At 41.2% G+C, this 16777-nt stretch overlaps 1 protein-coding gene across 1 annotated transcript in view; it reads right to left on the reverse strand.

The window, feature by feature from the left end:
* Positions 1 to 679: 679 nt before the first annotated feature.
* AGPAT5 (1-acylglycerol-3-phosphate O-acyltransferase 5) overlaps positions 680 to 16777 on the reverse strand; it is a 67560-nt gene continuing 51462 nt past the window's right edge. Inside the window, exons 7-8 of the mRNA XM_083177352.1 lie at positions 6304 to 6427; positions 680 to 3529 (exon numbers count right to left, since the gene is read on the reverse strand). Coding sequence (XP_083033478.1) covers positions 3304 to 3529; positions 6304 to 6427 — 350 coding nt within the window. The 3' untranslated portion in view covers positions 680 to 3303. The remainder of the gene's footprint in view (positions 3530 to 6303; positions 6428 to 16777) is intronic.

The following is a 16777-nucleotide window of genomic DNA, read 5'->3' on the forward strand; positions in this document are numbered from 1 at the left end:
CTCTCCACCCCCTGCTGGGAAGGCCACGAGCAAGCACTCGGAGACCGGACTTCTTGCGGAGTTCGCTTGCTCCCTCCATACAGACATGCGCAGAAATGGTTCTGCGCATGCATCGGTGCACTTCCCGAATTCGGGTCTGAGCGGAGCGATCAGAATAAGGGCCTATAATCCTACAAAACCCATGACTGTGTATAAAAGTGTTCCAAGAAGATTGCAGTTTTGAAGGCAAATGGTGGTCACACCAAACATTGATTCAGATTTTGCATTTATTTATTCACATAATTGCATTTGAATTAATAAAAAAAAAAAACTTTACTTTTCAGCATTTATTTCCACACCTGCCTAAAACGTTTACAATGCAATGGGTGAGTGTGTAACTTTGTTCTTTTTCAAAAGGACATGATCTATTTTCCGAACTGGATAGTTGCCCCCATCCTGAAGGAATGTTGCCACCGGTTCTGCGACTTAGCTACAGTATTACAGTAAACCGTTAACATTGCTCACTTGTGCTGGAGCCAAGTGAAATGGTTCCCAGACACAGTACTGTAGAGAAGCCATCAATAGCAGATGAAGGAGGGACCTCTTACTGTATTTAGCACTTACTAATTGACGTCCATCAATTAAGAAACAGTCAAACAACTTCAATCTTTACACCCGAAAAAAAGTCACCAAATACAGATTGAATTTCCAATATTTTTATTATTAATTTTCTTTACAAAGGTGAGGCATTAACAGTAAAATAATTGCATCTATTCAATTGGCAGAAGCTCTTCAGTTAAAATCATATGGCACTTTGCAATTAATCAAAATTCAAGTTCAACACATTCATGTAAATAAAGTTCAGAATAATTCCATTTTCTTCAACAGGTCTCATTAAACACATTGCAAAGTGAAAAAAGAAAGTAGCAACACAACATGTTTAGACAGCAAAAGTAAAGAGAATATTTTTACAGTGCATATTTTGTTTCATTTCAAGCAATTAAATCACAGACATGGAGATAATAAAACAAGCAGATGCTAACCCAGACCTCCCAGATGGCCCAGAGTTCTTTATGGACACTTGCCTCTAGTATAGTATATCACTTGTTTAGAAGGAAAAAAAAAAATCAAAAACCTTATCTTCAGGTTTACCCACTTCTGCCACGCTGACATCACAAAAGTGTTCTCATGGCCTGCACAGGGTGCAAACAGACAGTATTCAGGAGTGTACAGCCTACACTGATGGCACAAGGGCATGCTGTATTTCTACTGTCCAGATTGCCACTCGTTGTGAGGTGAAGGCCTAAAAAAAACTATAGAAATCAATTGCACATTTGACTAGCATATATTGGAAAGAACAAAATATATTGTATGTTCTTTAATGTAGTACAAACAGTGCTTAATTGAGTAAGCAGATGATAAAACTGTAAAGCAGCTTGGCAACACAAAGCACGTAACCCACAACATACAGTACTTATAGGAGCCTTTACCTAAACATACAGATTAGAAAAACCAACCAATTATGAACAGTGTATGAGCAGGTAATGATGACATACAAGGATGAAAAGATTGCATTTGGCAATAGAAGTAGTTGTTAAATAGGATAGATGACAGCACAGTCTCCAGGTGCTCTACAGAATTATTTATGTGACATACAGTAAGAGGCAGACAATGAAGACATCAAAGTAGTAGAACCTCAGAGGGGACATTTTGTTGCTCTCTAGATATACTGAAGTACCTATCTATCTTCATCCTACAAAGTACAAACTTTGTCAAGCGCAGCTCTAGCACAGTGAAAGATGGCTCACACCATGTATTAGAGATCCTGTTCACATTCAAATAAAAAAAAAAGAAACTGCATATAACTGCATGACATCTCACATATGCGTCCAGAACATTTTAGATCTGTAATACATCTGTGAATGCAGTGTTTTAAAACCAGTTAAAACCTGGGTTGTGTACTTAAGGTCTATCTAATATTGCCTTTTTGCCCTTTGCTACTCAAATCAACCAATATTAAAATTGGCAACTAAATCCTTTCAAACATCTAATCCATCAACCACAAAACATAGCATAAGAGAAGCTATAGATGCAGAGTTCTATAAATGAGTTATATAAATATATATTAGAATATGAACTTTCACTCTGGTGATCATATAGGGCTCAATGCGATTAAAATGAAATATCCTCCAACCCTTGCAAAAAGAAAATGCTCTAACACAGTTAATTAAATGTTACAATTTCAAAAAGATATATTGAGCACAGAATTTCATGAAAGCAAAATAAAAAAAAAAAAAAAACCATGAAAAAAGGCACATATTTAGGGAGGTGATCAGGTGATATTTTTCTGATGCATTGTGCTCAAGTACGAAATAGCACCAAATCTATAACAGCATTGTTTAAAGAGGTGTTACATATTAATTAAACAATTACTCGTAGTTTACCAAAGCAGCTGAAACAGCATGGTTAACAATATGAAGCACAGGCCATTATCCAAAGATGAAAAGAAAACAAAAAAAAAAAAACAACAACACACAAAGATTTATAGTATTTAAACACGCAACAGGCGCGCGCACACACACACACAAACAAACAAACACACACACAAAAACAGGCTCATATGCAGAAGCTAGCACCTCAAATACATTATGAATTGTTTCCGGACCATGGTTGTAAAAACAAGAAGCATTAAGGGTATAAAAGACAGATAAAATAAACACTATTGGAATTGATCATGAGAAAAGGACAAAGAACAAAGTAATACATAAAATGGCAGATTGGGATGAACAGATATGTGGTTACATCATGCTAAATAATATGGCTATATATGGTAGTTTGGGGGCGGACAGAGCAAAAACAACCCAAAAGGTTACTATTATACCAGTCAGCCAGTTACTACAAAACCAGGCCAGTGCGGTCATATGCATATGGCAATTTCTGCTCAGTTTTGAAGATCTGAAATGTATTTGTAGGAAGGGGGGGGGGGGGGGGGGGGGACGACAAGTGACAATTTCTAGCTAGCTTAAGTTGCATGGCATCTCAAGATAGAACATGAACTGAAACATCTGAAACATGGCGAACTAGCTATTGGCAAGTCGAGAAATGATTTATTTTTATGGTGATCAAGTGAAAGTTGTTACAGGAAAATTATTTTTAAAATAACTTATCGAAATGTACTTGCATCTGACACTAATCTCATTTGCAGCAGTTTAACATTCTATTGTACTCAATGCAGTCATGAATAAGGCAATATTTACAAAGTCTTCAGTCTAGGACAAAATAGTTTTGGTATTATGTGCAACTGATTTGAAAGTAACAGTCCATTTAGGCTTTGATGCTGACCCATATACAACCAATTAGTGTTCCATATATCCAAGTGTTGATGTAAACCTTCCTTCCGGTTTCTGTACATAGCATACCAGCAGTTAAACCAGTTAAAATAAATAAGGATGGCACTGTTCTTTTTAAGCTGAGCTTGGCAACATGACCTTCCCCAGGAAACTTATTGCGCTTTTCAAGGTCCTTGGCTTCATAAAACTCCGTCAACAACCTAGAAATAAGGCACACGTTATCTTCGTTCCTCAAAAATAACATAATTCACAGCTATTTTGCTACTGAATACAATGTTTAAATAAAAGTACTGTGAAAATATGTTTTCCGTCCAGGCCCTCTTTTCTGAAGAAATGCACTGAAAAGTCTTTATTTCAGGACGTGCTCTATTCTTTCACCTTTTTAGAGACCCTTACATTAACTAATAAGCTATTCTATAGCAACCTCAATACTAGTCCTGAAATCACTCTGCTAGCGCTTAACCCACCTTCTGGGTATATTCTTTCTATAGCAACTGCTGCTCTAGCCTGAAAACTGAATGGCTCCAACCGGGAGTGAGGTCCAGGCTGAGGTGCACCTTCAGGCTAAAATGTTTCAATAAAAACTATTGATGATAAAACCACTTTTCACCATACAATGCATGCAAAACATTGTATTAATTAATCAATAGAGCACACATAAACCAGTCAGCTAGAACATAAAACCACCTGCCTAATAAAGATTAAGTCCACCTCATGCTGTTAAAAGAGCACTGACCCAGCATCTTCCCCAAATTAATGACGCAGATGCACCCGGCCATCCACATGATGCAAACAAAAACATGATTCATCAGACCAGGTCACCTTCTCACATTGCTCCATGGTGCAGGTCTGACATGCACATGCTCATTGTAGGCACTTACAGCAGCGGCCGGGGTTCAACATGTGTACTCAGACTGTACTGCGTTTACGCAGCAAGCTGCTTTGCACTGTATTTCCACACATTTATATAATAGCCTGCATTAACCGTCAGCAATTTGTTCGACAGCAGCTATTGTTCGGCATAGGAGCAGACGGTCTACCATTTGCTCCCCCTTAAATGAATAAGCCTTGGGTGCCCGAAATCCATTGCCAATACACCAGTGGTCCTTCAGTGAACCACGATTTGTAGGTAGAAACCACTGAATTACAGGAACACCTACAAGATCTGTCATTTCAGAGTCGTCTATCCATCATAAGTCGGCCTTTGTCAAAGTTGCCTATTTTTCCTGTTTACCACTTATCTTCATGATTATGGATATATATTACTCAGTGTTTTGCAGAGAATATTTATTGACATCAGTACCAGTCACACTGCAGCTTACAACATATTGTGTGTTACCTACCATACTGATACAATATACACCAAGTCAATTTTGGTGCCATAATCCAATTAACCTATGAGAATATTTTTGGTTTACGGAAAGGATGGAAAGAACATACAAAGTGTAATCAAAATAAACTTGATGTCATGACTGCATTCACTTCAAAATAATAACAGCTACTAATGGCTAGGAAAGAAAGTATTTGCCATTAAAAGTTTAATGTATTTAAGAGATTAAATAGATCTGTAATCCCCGTTCACAGATTATAGACAAGCAGTTCATACCTAAATGTTTACATTTAGTTATACATTCCATCACAGATCACCTAGGAGATCTTTGTTCATCAAAAATAAGGATACAAATAAGCCCACATGAAGCAAATGATTCGAAAGCTAGTCTGCTACCTTATGATTGCCTGTTTTTGCATGTGTGAGAAAAGAGATGTAGTTTCACTCGCTGCCAACAGAAGAAGCTCAACCAGAGTGTAATATAGCTGTTGTAAAACACCATGGGGGATTCAATCTGTGCCACTATTTCCATCAGGTAGAAATATCAGCACTCACCTATTCATTTATGCCGTTTTCTACAGCATTGAAGGCTGTCAGTTTTGACTTTTTAAAAAGTCAAAACTGCTGTGGATTGTTGAAGCCGGGCCCGATTTCAAACAATACACAGCTGTTTTACCCAATCCGTGGACTTTCCTACTCTCGATAATCGGAACATTCAATTCCAACATTCAAGTTAGTGTCGAAAGCTGGTGAAAATGGACGGGATTACGACTGTAGGGACATTCAGACAGTCGGAATCCCTGATTGAATACCACCCCATGTGTATGCAGCCAGCTATTGTATAAAATGATTCCAGACCGTGTGTGTGTGTGTGTGCACGTGTTTGAGTATTAAACACTTCAAAGTGTGCTTCAGTTGTGGTGGGAAAAGGTTGTGCATGTGCTGCTTAAAGTGTAGTTGCAATCACTTGTGCAGCCTGGTGTGACAAACCCCATGTTAACCCTATGCATTCATCCATAAACTAAAAAACTGTTGATTATGCAATGCAATACAAAATTGTTCCTGGGTTGTATATAATGAAAACATTTTCATACTGTAGTTTGAAAGAACATTTTTGAATTTGGAAAGTAATTTCTTTACCAAGAGCCTTACAATAGCTTGTAAACTTGCGAGCAGGGCCTTCCTACCTCTGTTTATTATTACCCAGTTTTGTTTTAGCTATGTTCAGTTGTAAAGTGCAAGAAATTTTGCGGCGCTATATAAGAAACTGTTAATCAATAAATTAAATAATAGAACATGGTGTTTCACATGTTTTTTTTATTTGTATTTATTTCTATCAAGAAACATCCCTTTCGAAAGGACAGTATAAGCAAAAAGTTATTGAACCATTGATAAAGAAAAATGTGTTTCTTAAATTCAACATTCCTCTGCTGTGTGTATAGGCTAAGGGTACCCCGACCCCATGTAAGGTCCATCTCTCCTGCTTGTCTGTAAGAGGGAGTAGAACACTAGCAGACTGCCTTACAGTATATATGTGTTTACATTTTAAATAAAGTAATACAGCAGCACATGAATAGCTTGTATTGCTGTATAAGTCACAATACATGCTTTAGAAAAAAATATATATACAATTTTTTCACATACTTATCTTTATATTCAAAGCGTTCATGAAGCCATCGTCTCATAAAAGTCTGCTCCTTTGGTATATCCTTCACGCTGATACGTTCCACAGCCATATGAATCCTTGGACATTCTTTACATAGGAATTCTAAAGAGTCAACAAGAATATACAATTTAATACAGGTTTAAAAACCAAATGGAGAAAGTGTGGCTATAATGTAACTGCTGCTGGATGCATTACAGGAAGTCATCACTTTTTTACATAATAAAACAAAGACATATATATCAGACGGGATGCGGTCATTAGGTCGACATGGGTCTAGGTCGACAGGTCGTTAGTCCGACAGTCAAAAGGTCAACACGTGGTTTTTTTGAGTGGACATGTGCAGACAGGTGGTATTTCATGCCTTACCATGCACTAGGGCATGGTGGGAGAATAAAATAGTGTGCCGAGCGTAGCGAGGCGATGTGGTGTACTTTAAACTGTGTCCATGTCGACTGTGTTGACATTCAGGTAAGAAAACAGTGAAAAACCCCATGTCAACCTTTTCACTGTCGACCTAGACACTGTCGGACTAATGACCTGTCGAACTAACGACCTAGACCCATGTCGCACTAATGACTGTCTGCCATCATGCTGTAGACCAAATGATCCCAACCCATATCAGACAGGACACAAAGGGTAGATTTGCTGTAATAAATGGAATCAAATTGTTCCAAATTAGCACGGATAGGCACTGATAAAGGGAGAATTAGTCAATACAGGTTTAACATGTGGATAGGTCTGATTAAGTAGTAATGAACCCAAATTACCTGTCTACATTATTCTTTGGGGCCTGCAAAAAAGTCTGAACAGAGGAAAACTGGGGAACAGAGCAAGCTAATAGGACAGGGGTGGGCAATAAGTTGCCCTCCAGCTGTTTAGGAACAACACATCGCAGCATGCATTGCCTTAGTTTTGCTATTTGGCCATGCTGAAACTGATGCAAGGCATGCTGGGATGAGTAGTTCGTCAAATACGACTATCTCACACAAGACACTACTACATCTCTTATCCATGCACTCATTATATCCCGCATTGATTATTGCAATAGTCTCCTAACTGGTCTTTCCAAGAACAGACTCTCAGCACTGCAATCCATTTTAATTCTGCTGCAAGGCTGATCTTCCTAGCAAGATGCTCAGTCTGCTGATCCCCTCTGCCAGTCCCTTCATTGGTTACCTGTATATTCAATATAAAACCCTTCTACTAGCATATAAAGCTATTAACCAAACTGCACCAGCTTATATCTCCACTAGCCCCCATTCACTATACAGGAGTTTCATCGGGCTGCTCCCACCCTATGGAATGCCCTTCCACGCACAATAAGACTCTCCACTAGCCTCCAAACTTTCATGTGTTCCCTGAAAACTCACCTCTTCAGGCAAGCCTATCATATTTAAGTACCACACGCATAACCCTCTGAGGCACTTCCCTTCTGGACTTGTAACTTGGTGGGACTGCTATGCTATTACTGGTGCCTGTCCTTGTGTTTCCTTCCTATGTCCCTATAGATTGTAAGCTTGCAGCAGTGCCCTCTTTACCTCTAAGTCTGTCTGTTGTTACCCAGTTTATTTTATTACTGTCTACTATTGTAAAGCGCGACGGAATCTGCTGCGCCATATAAGAAACTGTTAATAAATAACTGGAGGCGGCTTATTACCCATCCCTGCAGTGAAGGGTAATTTGGGACTCAAACTTAGGCTGGGACATACCAACCTTGTGTGCTTCATCCCGCCACTTACTGCACCAATACAAATTGCATACGCACTAACATAGCAAAGGGCAGCTCTCCCAATAAGAGAGATGACTGCCAGTCCGTTAGCTTCAGGGTTTATGACCCAGGAGTGTGTATGTACATGCGCAGAGTGATGTGGCAGCAGCAGGGAATGAGGTATATAATCGGATCTCTCTTACAATACAAATGCTGATAGACGTCCATATGTTTAGGAAAATGTAAAAACCCAGTGTTTTCCGCAGTGGCGGAGGGTGTGGTAGCGAGAGTCAGTAGTGAGGGTAGGAGTCATTTTTTTCTCCTGGTTTCAGCGGACTGGCTAGGAGTCACAGATGGGAGCTGAGAGAATAGCTGCCTTTGATGTTCTTCTCTCATCAGGAACCGCATTACTCCACCTCAGAAAGGCATTTTCAACAACAGTTAATAGCCCGAAAGCTATGCTTTCATTCCTCTATGAATCACTCTTTCCATACTACTGGATTGGGGAAAGCGATCCAAACAGGGAGCAGGGATGCCTCTGTACAAATCATGAACTGCTCTAGCAGTAAAACACATTTTTTCGGTTACAGTGCTTTTCACTATAAAAAAAATAAATATATATATATATATATATATATTACAGATCCAAAACCCAGAAAAATGGTTTTGGCAAAACCAATTCAGATCCAAAACACAAAACCCGAAAAGTGTCCAGTGCACATCCCTACTTCTAATAGCTGCAGCAAAGGCATTTTAGTCAGCAACAGACAGAAAAAAAAGGAAAGGGAGAAGTGTCCACTTTCTGTACATTTACAGCTGTACAGTTACAGCACCTTAACCATAAGATAAAGGGGGGTATTCAATGTCAGGGGCACGGCTGTCGAGCTAGCGCGACAGCCGTGCCCCTGTCCCGTTCTCGGTTAGCTCGCCTGGAGCTCGGCAGTCGGGATTCAATGTCCCGGCCGACAAACGGTGAGAAGGGGGCGTGGCCGCGAGTTGATGACGGAAATAGACGAGCTCCGGCCGGGAGCTCGCCTATTTCCGGCTTTTCTCGGCAGAACGAGCCCGACAGCTTGTGATGTCGGGCTCGTTCTGCGCAAAACCCCTGTTCAATGCTGTCGGGGAAGACAGCATTGAATAGGGCCCCGCAGCCATCTCCCCCGTCGGGAGATGGCTGCGGGAGCTCGAACGACATTGAATACCCCCCTTAGAGAGAAGTACCTATGGTTACAATGTTCGCAGCACTCTGGGCCATATGCACTAAGCTTCAAAGGTGATAAAATAAAGAGTGATAAACAGACTGTGTGTTTGAAAAGTGTCAGGCAGGAGTTGATTGGCCGATTGTTTATCACTCTCCATTTTATCACTTTTGAAGCTTCGTGCATCTGGCCCCATATGCGGAGTTCTGTTAAAGCCTTCCTGTTCAAACAGAATTCCACGCTATGTGTAGCCTGCTGGCTTATCACAGGCTGCCACGGCTCTAACTGAACACAGCACCTTGTAGTTAGTAATATTGACTTACATGTTAATTATCAGTAAGGAGTTTGTGGGTTTTCGCAGGTTTCCTCTGAGTTCGCCAGTTATCTTCTACACTTATATGTTGAGTTTTAGTGTGAATGCGTGTCATGGGTCTATGGACCTCATTTATCAACAATACATATTCTTTTAAGCAGTCGCTATGAAAGGGGTTATGTCCTACTATCAAAACTCAAACAACGGTTTACCATGTTTACCACCGTTTGTCATCTATGGTGGGAAAGGTTCCCGTGGTCAGCAACTGGGAGCCAGCGCTGTCTTTATGCGGCTGCCGTTAAGCCTTCCTGGCATTGTTATCCGCTGCATGAAGAGTCATGCGCATGTCTCAGGAGCCCATTGCTGGCAGTGTAAAGGCACATACACAATAGGCGATTTTGAGCTCAAATGTAGCTCACTTTCTGTGCTTATGGGCGGGCGACGAGCAGTGAAATATGACATAAGCAGGATAGTTGGCGCTTTATCTCGATCCACAGCTTAGTACATAGACCCCATAGATTGTTAAATCCACTGGGGCAGGGCCAGTATGAAAAACAAATGGCAACAGAAAGTGAAAATATCTAATTACTTCACAATTTGATGGACAGGAAGCCGTAGTTTGTGGGTGGACACCTGACAATTTCTGGGAGTGTCAGAAAAAGCACAAGCATGCCCAGACATATTCAGGGAGGGCGTGTGACGCCAGGGATGCGTATGGGATTGTAAATAGCTAATGGCGATCTATTTGCAATTCCCTCACAGATTTCCACAGGCCATTTTCTCTCTCTCTCTTGGCAGCGGCTATTTACTTGCACCTAATCTGCAAATTTGCAGATGCGAAATCAACTCTGAATCAAGCCCTAAATTTGTTGGCATAGCAAAGAGGGACTATAAAATGAATTGCAATTAATCTGAACACTCATCATGACATTCTGGGGTAAATGCAAATTACCATCATAAAAAGTGAGGCAACAGACTTTAATATTTGTGTCATTCTCAACTTTTGGACATGGCTGTATATTCTGCAGATAATCGTAAATGATGTGTAGCATAAAATAATTACTGCCATTATCCTGTGTCTTATACAGCCCAGGATGAATGCTTAAATATGTTGCACAAAAATAAAGGCTAGTATTTCCAACACTCTTGAAATGTATGTAACTATTCTCGGAGTAATGTCATCTGGATGCACCACGTCACTGCACGCAGAAAGAAAAGCAATCAGAGGAACAGGCTGGTACTGAGAAAGTACAGCTGGGTACTTTTACAGGTCTCTGGAGATCTTTGGCAGATCCAGGGATGTAATTTTACATAAGTAGAGTCCCTCAGGGATTGTGCAATCAATGCAGAGTCCAGCGTCACGTTAGTAGCACACAGTACATAAATTACTAGCAACCACAGAAGTGACAAAGTACTGTATTTACATCAAACGTTTCTAACATCATTATGAAAACCATTTATGAGGTTAGAAACAAAATAATAAAAACAACAGATCACAGCAGTTATAGGCTTTTGTAATTTGATTCAATTGTGTTTTGATTATTTAAAAGTATGTAATAGTGTGGTCTAGTTATGCAGCAGTGAACAGTCCTTTATGAGTAATAGCAGGTCTTTACTTTCACTGCTTTGCTCCATTCACAGAAGGGGATACGGTCACTAGGTCGACAAGCCTGAAGGTCAACATGGGGAAGGTCAAGTGTCAAAAGGTTGACATAGGGTTTTCACTTTTTTGATCTGACATGTGCCATTTCATGTCCTACCATCCACTAGGGCTTGGTGGGAGAATAAAATAGTGTCCATGTTCACCATGTCGACATTCTGGAAAAAATATATATGAAAAACCCATGTCGACCGCTTGACTGTCGACCTTCCCCATGTTGACCTAATGTTTGTGTTGAACTAATGACCCCATCAATCTTCAGTCAAGTCGACCCTCAGTAATGTCAACCTAATGCTTGTAGACCTAATGTCTATCTATCCAATGATCCATACCCATACAGAGTAAACCATCAATGCAGCAACATGTAGTCACTACCAGGGTTCGAAATTGAGATCTATCTCCCCCAAAGTGTTCTATAATGGCCTCCCCTGCCGGAGGAATCTTCTGCCCATATCCTAGCCACTGTTTGCAAGATGTAAAACACCAAGAGTGGCTCAGAGCATCCTTACATCTGAAATACCCAACTGACACTGGCCACCGGCCAACTCCGTAAAGGTGCCTGTGACTTCCCGTGCTGCACGTTCAAGTATGGAGGAGTATTAGGTAGCTGTATCTGACTGTTGCTGGTAACTGTCTCCCATCATTGCATGAGCAGTAAGGTCCTTACATGTACATGTACAGTAGATTACAATTTGTGGTTTATTAATTCCCAGATCCATTAACTATAAGCATGCCACAAACAGTTTGCTAACACTTCCCACGGCACTCCCTTGGCTAGCATCCGGAGTATTTTTTCTTGAAAATGTTTACGAAGCGATATGATGCACACAAACATACAGGTGTCGCATATCATTAATTAATCAGCAGAGTCTCATAAGGTGCATACGCACAGAAAGATTTAGCAAACGATCCAATCACGTTAACGATTTCCTCAGAACTCCGGGACAAACAATTTCGTGTTAAATAGTGAACGATTGTACAAAACGACGACACATGAACGATTGATCTTTAAGGGGAGTGGGGGCCAGATAATCAGCTTTACCAAATCGCTCATCATGCATTCACATGAAACAATTGGTACACATGGCTAAAGATTGGTCTATGAACTTTCTGCATGCAGGAAAAACAATAGATTGTTCTATCAACGATCGGCAGGTAAGCGCATCTTAATCGATATCGTTCATACGCATGGAATGATTTAAGCGATCGGTCGTTTAAATTGGTCGGGAACGTCCAGATTTTTTACCAAATCCATCTGTGTATACGCACCTTTAGCAGCACTTGCACATTTTTTTGGAGGGGGGACGACGACGAGAGCTAGTGCCGTTGTATGGGATCAGTCAGCACCCACTGTGAAACCAGACACAAATTTCGGTCTTTCCCAGTTTTGTAATGATAAATTGAAACCTAGTACCAGTGCTTAAAGTGGTCCTGGGGAGGTGGTGGAACTCATTTCTCCCGCATCTCCTCCCCCCCCCCCATGTGTCACAGACAAGGTGGGTGCTAGAGGACAGGGGGTTAGGTGGGCACCGTGTCCACCTGAGGGCGCTTAATAAGAGTGGTTGATCACAGCAGCTGCACTGTCGGGTTAGTCGTACCCGATGGAGAGCAAAAAAGGAATGGAGGTCAAACACAAGGTTCTATAGCAGCGCTGATGAAGATGATGTGAGGTGTTTATAAAATGAAATAAAAATAGATTGGATGATCTATTGCAATGGATTTGAATAAACTATTAAAAATTAGGGCTGTATACAGTGTTAAAATATGCATGAAATAAAAAACATAATATTACACATGACAATAGAAACACTATGCATGTTGGACCTGTTCCAATAATCCTGGGGAAAGACAGTTGTTTGGATTTGAAACCGTTAATAGTGCATTAGTATAATTACCACTCCATGGAAGATGATGTGGGGAAATTGATAATGAGGAGTCCTCCTGCCAGTTGGCTGGATGGGGTATAGATGTACCAATTATTTCCAAAAAGGTTCTCCTGAATGTTATGAAGATGGATGGTTTGCCCCAATGGGCTAGGAGGGTATGTAGCTCCTGTATGCTGGATCCTCTCTAGTGAATGACCTGGGAGTAGAAGAAATCAGTTTCCACGGCCACTGGAGGTTTTCCAATAGTACTTCCCACAGGTTGGTGAGGGATAATGGAGTGGTGGTATGTCCAATGTGGTTGTAATATATCCAAATGCAATCGATGCAGTGTCCAACAGAGGCAGCAGTGGGGGTGTAGGTGGATCACCAACGCATTTTGCTGCTTACCCGAACTGCAGCTTGTTTTTATACAATCAGTTTTTATTGAATAAAGTTACAAATCATCACAATGTAACAATACAATGCAATAGTTGAAGAAATAAAAAAGTTAATTACATTAACAACATTAAATGTTGTAAGCAACATTTAACTATGGAAACATGATGCAGTTACATTTATCAGACAGAATATGAGCATGATATAATTATCCGTTTTACAATACAAATGCACATTGCTTGCGAAGAGAGAACTGCCTGATGAGATTGCAGAAAAGAAGGAAGCAAAGAAAAGAAAGGGGGGGGGGAGGGGGGAGGGGATAGGGTAAGTGGGGAAGGGTGGTGCCCAGGGAGCATTACAACTCCAGGACCTGTCCTGACGCAGCATAGTGGGAGTAATCTGAGGATTCTTTAAAAGTGAGCCAGCATAGCCACGTAGCGCTAAAGGTCTGAGTGGAATCTTTCAAAAAGGACGTCAGATCCTCCATAGACATGTAAAGGTCCAATCTACGGAACCAGTGTGAGAGGGGAGGGGGCGCAGAAGATCTCCAATGGCAGGGAATAACCGCCCTAGCAGCATTTAACAAATGCCTAAGTAGAGATTTCTTAAATCGAGAGATGGGCATATCCATAAGACTAAGCAACCAAAATTCCGGGCTGAAGGGAAGAGAGGAATTAGTAATCTTTTCTGAAATGGTATGAATCTGGCGCCAGTACTTCTGGATAACTGGGCAAGACCACCATATGTGTATGCCCTGAAACTGGTCACACCTCCAGCAGATGTCAGGCCAAGTGTTATTCAATTTGTGCAGTATGGATGGACACCTATACCAGCGGGATAATATTTTATACTGGGTTCCCAGTGTCTGGATTGATGAGAAGGAAGCAAAAATAAATTTAAATATTTGGTTCCATTGGTCCTCCGACAGGTCTCAGCCCATCTCCTTATACCAAGCCACAGTGTAAGCAGGAGTCAGGTTTGGGAGGTTACTCAGACATACTTGATAAAATTTAGAAATCAAGTGTTTTGGAAGCTCCTGGGAGAGAAATAATGACTCAAAAGGGGTTGGTTCCCAGCTTTGATTTTGTTTAGGGAGGGAAGAAACAGTGTCTGGTTTGAAGATAGAACCACAAAAGACCCATCGGAAGGCCAATATCTTTGTGTAAGTCTGCAAAGGAACGGAAGCCAGATTTATCCACCAGTTGACCCAGGTAAGACACATCCACTGAGAAAAGACTATGAAGATTCCGTAAATAAAAATCCTGGGGGAAAATTCAGGATTGTTGACTAGAGGAGTAAGAAGCGTCACACCCGGGTCAAAATGCTGTAGATGTCTGTGCTTGTTCCAGCACAGAAGTGTTGGTGTCAGGGTCGGGTGCCGTTTCGTAGGGATCTTCGGAAGCCAAGGAATGACACAGGGGGATGCACCTACCGAGTGTCCTTCGATAGCTGGCCATTGTTTGGATTGTACAGGTCTGGACATTTCCACTATTCTGGTAATATGAACAGAATGGTAATAGCTAAGGAAATGGGGAAGTTGTAGGCCACCTCTTTCACGGCTTTGAATAAGAACTTTTTGGGAAATCCTAGGTCTACGATTTTCCCAAACTAATTTACCCACTATACTTTGTAATTCCTTAAAAAAGAATGAGGGTGTTGTGATTGGGAGGGTTTGGAGTAAATACAGTATCTTAGGGAGGACATTCATCTTTATCGTGTTGATTCTTCCCAACCAGGACAATTTGAGAACCAACCATTTCACGATGGAAGCTTTGAGGTTGGCAAGCGCAGGCACAAAATTAAGCTGGAAAAAGATTTGCATTATCTCTGGACAAGAAGACCCCTAAATATTTAATATGGGTTGGGTGCCAGTGGAAAGGAAAGGCCCTTTTAAGTCCTTTAACTAAGCTTTCTGGAGCAGATATATTTAGGGCTATAGATTTGGTGTAATTAATTTCGAAGATAGATAGTTGTGCAAATTTCTCAAATTCCAACATCAACGACGGAAGGGATGTGGTAGGGCTAGAGATGGATGCCAAGAGGTCATCTGCATATAGAGCTAGTTTGTGTTCATTTCTACCAACCTGAACACCCTTGATGTTGTCGTTCATTCGTATCGCGCACGCCAAGGCCTCCATACAAATTACGAAGATTAAAAGGCGATGAGGGGCAGCCCTGGCGCGTGCCATTCCGAATTCTAACTGAATTCGAAAGGGCCCCATTGACCTGAATTTGGGCAGAGGGGGTACTATATAAAGCCAAGATACGGTGGAGACACCTCGGAACCAGCCCAATGTGCTCAAGGAGGGCCTCCATGAAGGTCCAAACTATCCTATCAAAAGCCTTCTCTGCGTCCGTGGACAAGAGGACCACGTGGGCTTCCCCAAGCTTTGAGAAATGAATCAAATCGATCACCTTGGTTTTGTTATCTTTCTCTACCAGAAACAAAGCCCACCTGGTCCCCATGAACCAACTCAGGGAGAAGGGGTCCAAGTCGCAAGGCAAGAAGCTTGGCAAAAAGCTTCAGGTCCGTATTTAAAAGCGAGATGGGCCTATAACTTGAACACTGGGCTGGGTCCTTCCCCTCTTTGGGGATGATGGAGATGTGAGCCTCCAGGCTTTGTGGGGAGAAGATCATCTCCCTGGATATGGCATTACATGCCTTTAGGAAGAGGGGCATAAGCGTAGAGCAAAAGGACTTATAATAACTGATCGGGAACCCATCCGGGCCAGGGCTTTTCCCAGAAGGTGTATTAGAAAGAGCCTGTTCTAATTCCTCTTTAGTGAAAGGTTGCTCTAGCAGGGTCAGGTCTTCATCAGAGAGTTTTGGGAATCATACTGATGTAAGATAATCATTAATCTCCTGTTTATGTAATACCCCTTTCCCACTACAGCTCTTAAATGGCAATTTGCTATTTTTTTCGCCTTTTTAAATGGGTAGAGCTGCAGTGGGAATGCTCCAAGTTGCTGTACCCATTTAAAAATACCATTTTTTTTAATGGGTAAAAAGCTGAGTTTTACCCATTTAAGAGCCATTTTTTTTGCCAGTGGGAAAGGGTCTTAAATGGTATTTAGTAATAATAATAATAAAGGTTAAGAACATGATTGGCTTCCTGCTCGTGATGACTGTACAGTCACCACATCCAGGAAGAAATCACAGTAGACAGAGAAGAGCTAAAGCGTTTTTGTGCTGTACTGCTGTTTACATTCTGCTACCATGCCCAGTTGAACAGAGGAGGAGATCAGGGAACTCCTTCAAATTCGTGGGGAAGAAGAAATCATGTTTCAGATGACCGGTACGGTAAAGGATG

Source organism: Crinia signifera, chromosome 3 (assembly GCF_055691185.1).
Source record: "Crinia signifera chromosome 3, ASM5569118v1, whole genome shotgun sequence".
NCBI classification, from domain to species: domain Eukaryota; kingdom Metazoa; phylum Chordata; class Amphibia; order Anura; family Myobatrachidae; genus Crinia; species Crinia signifera.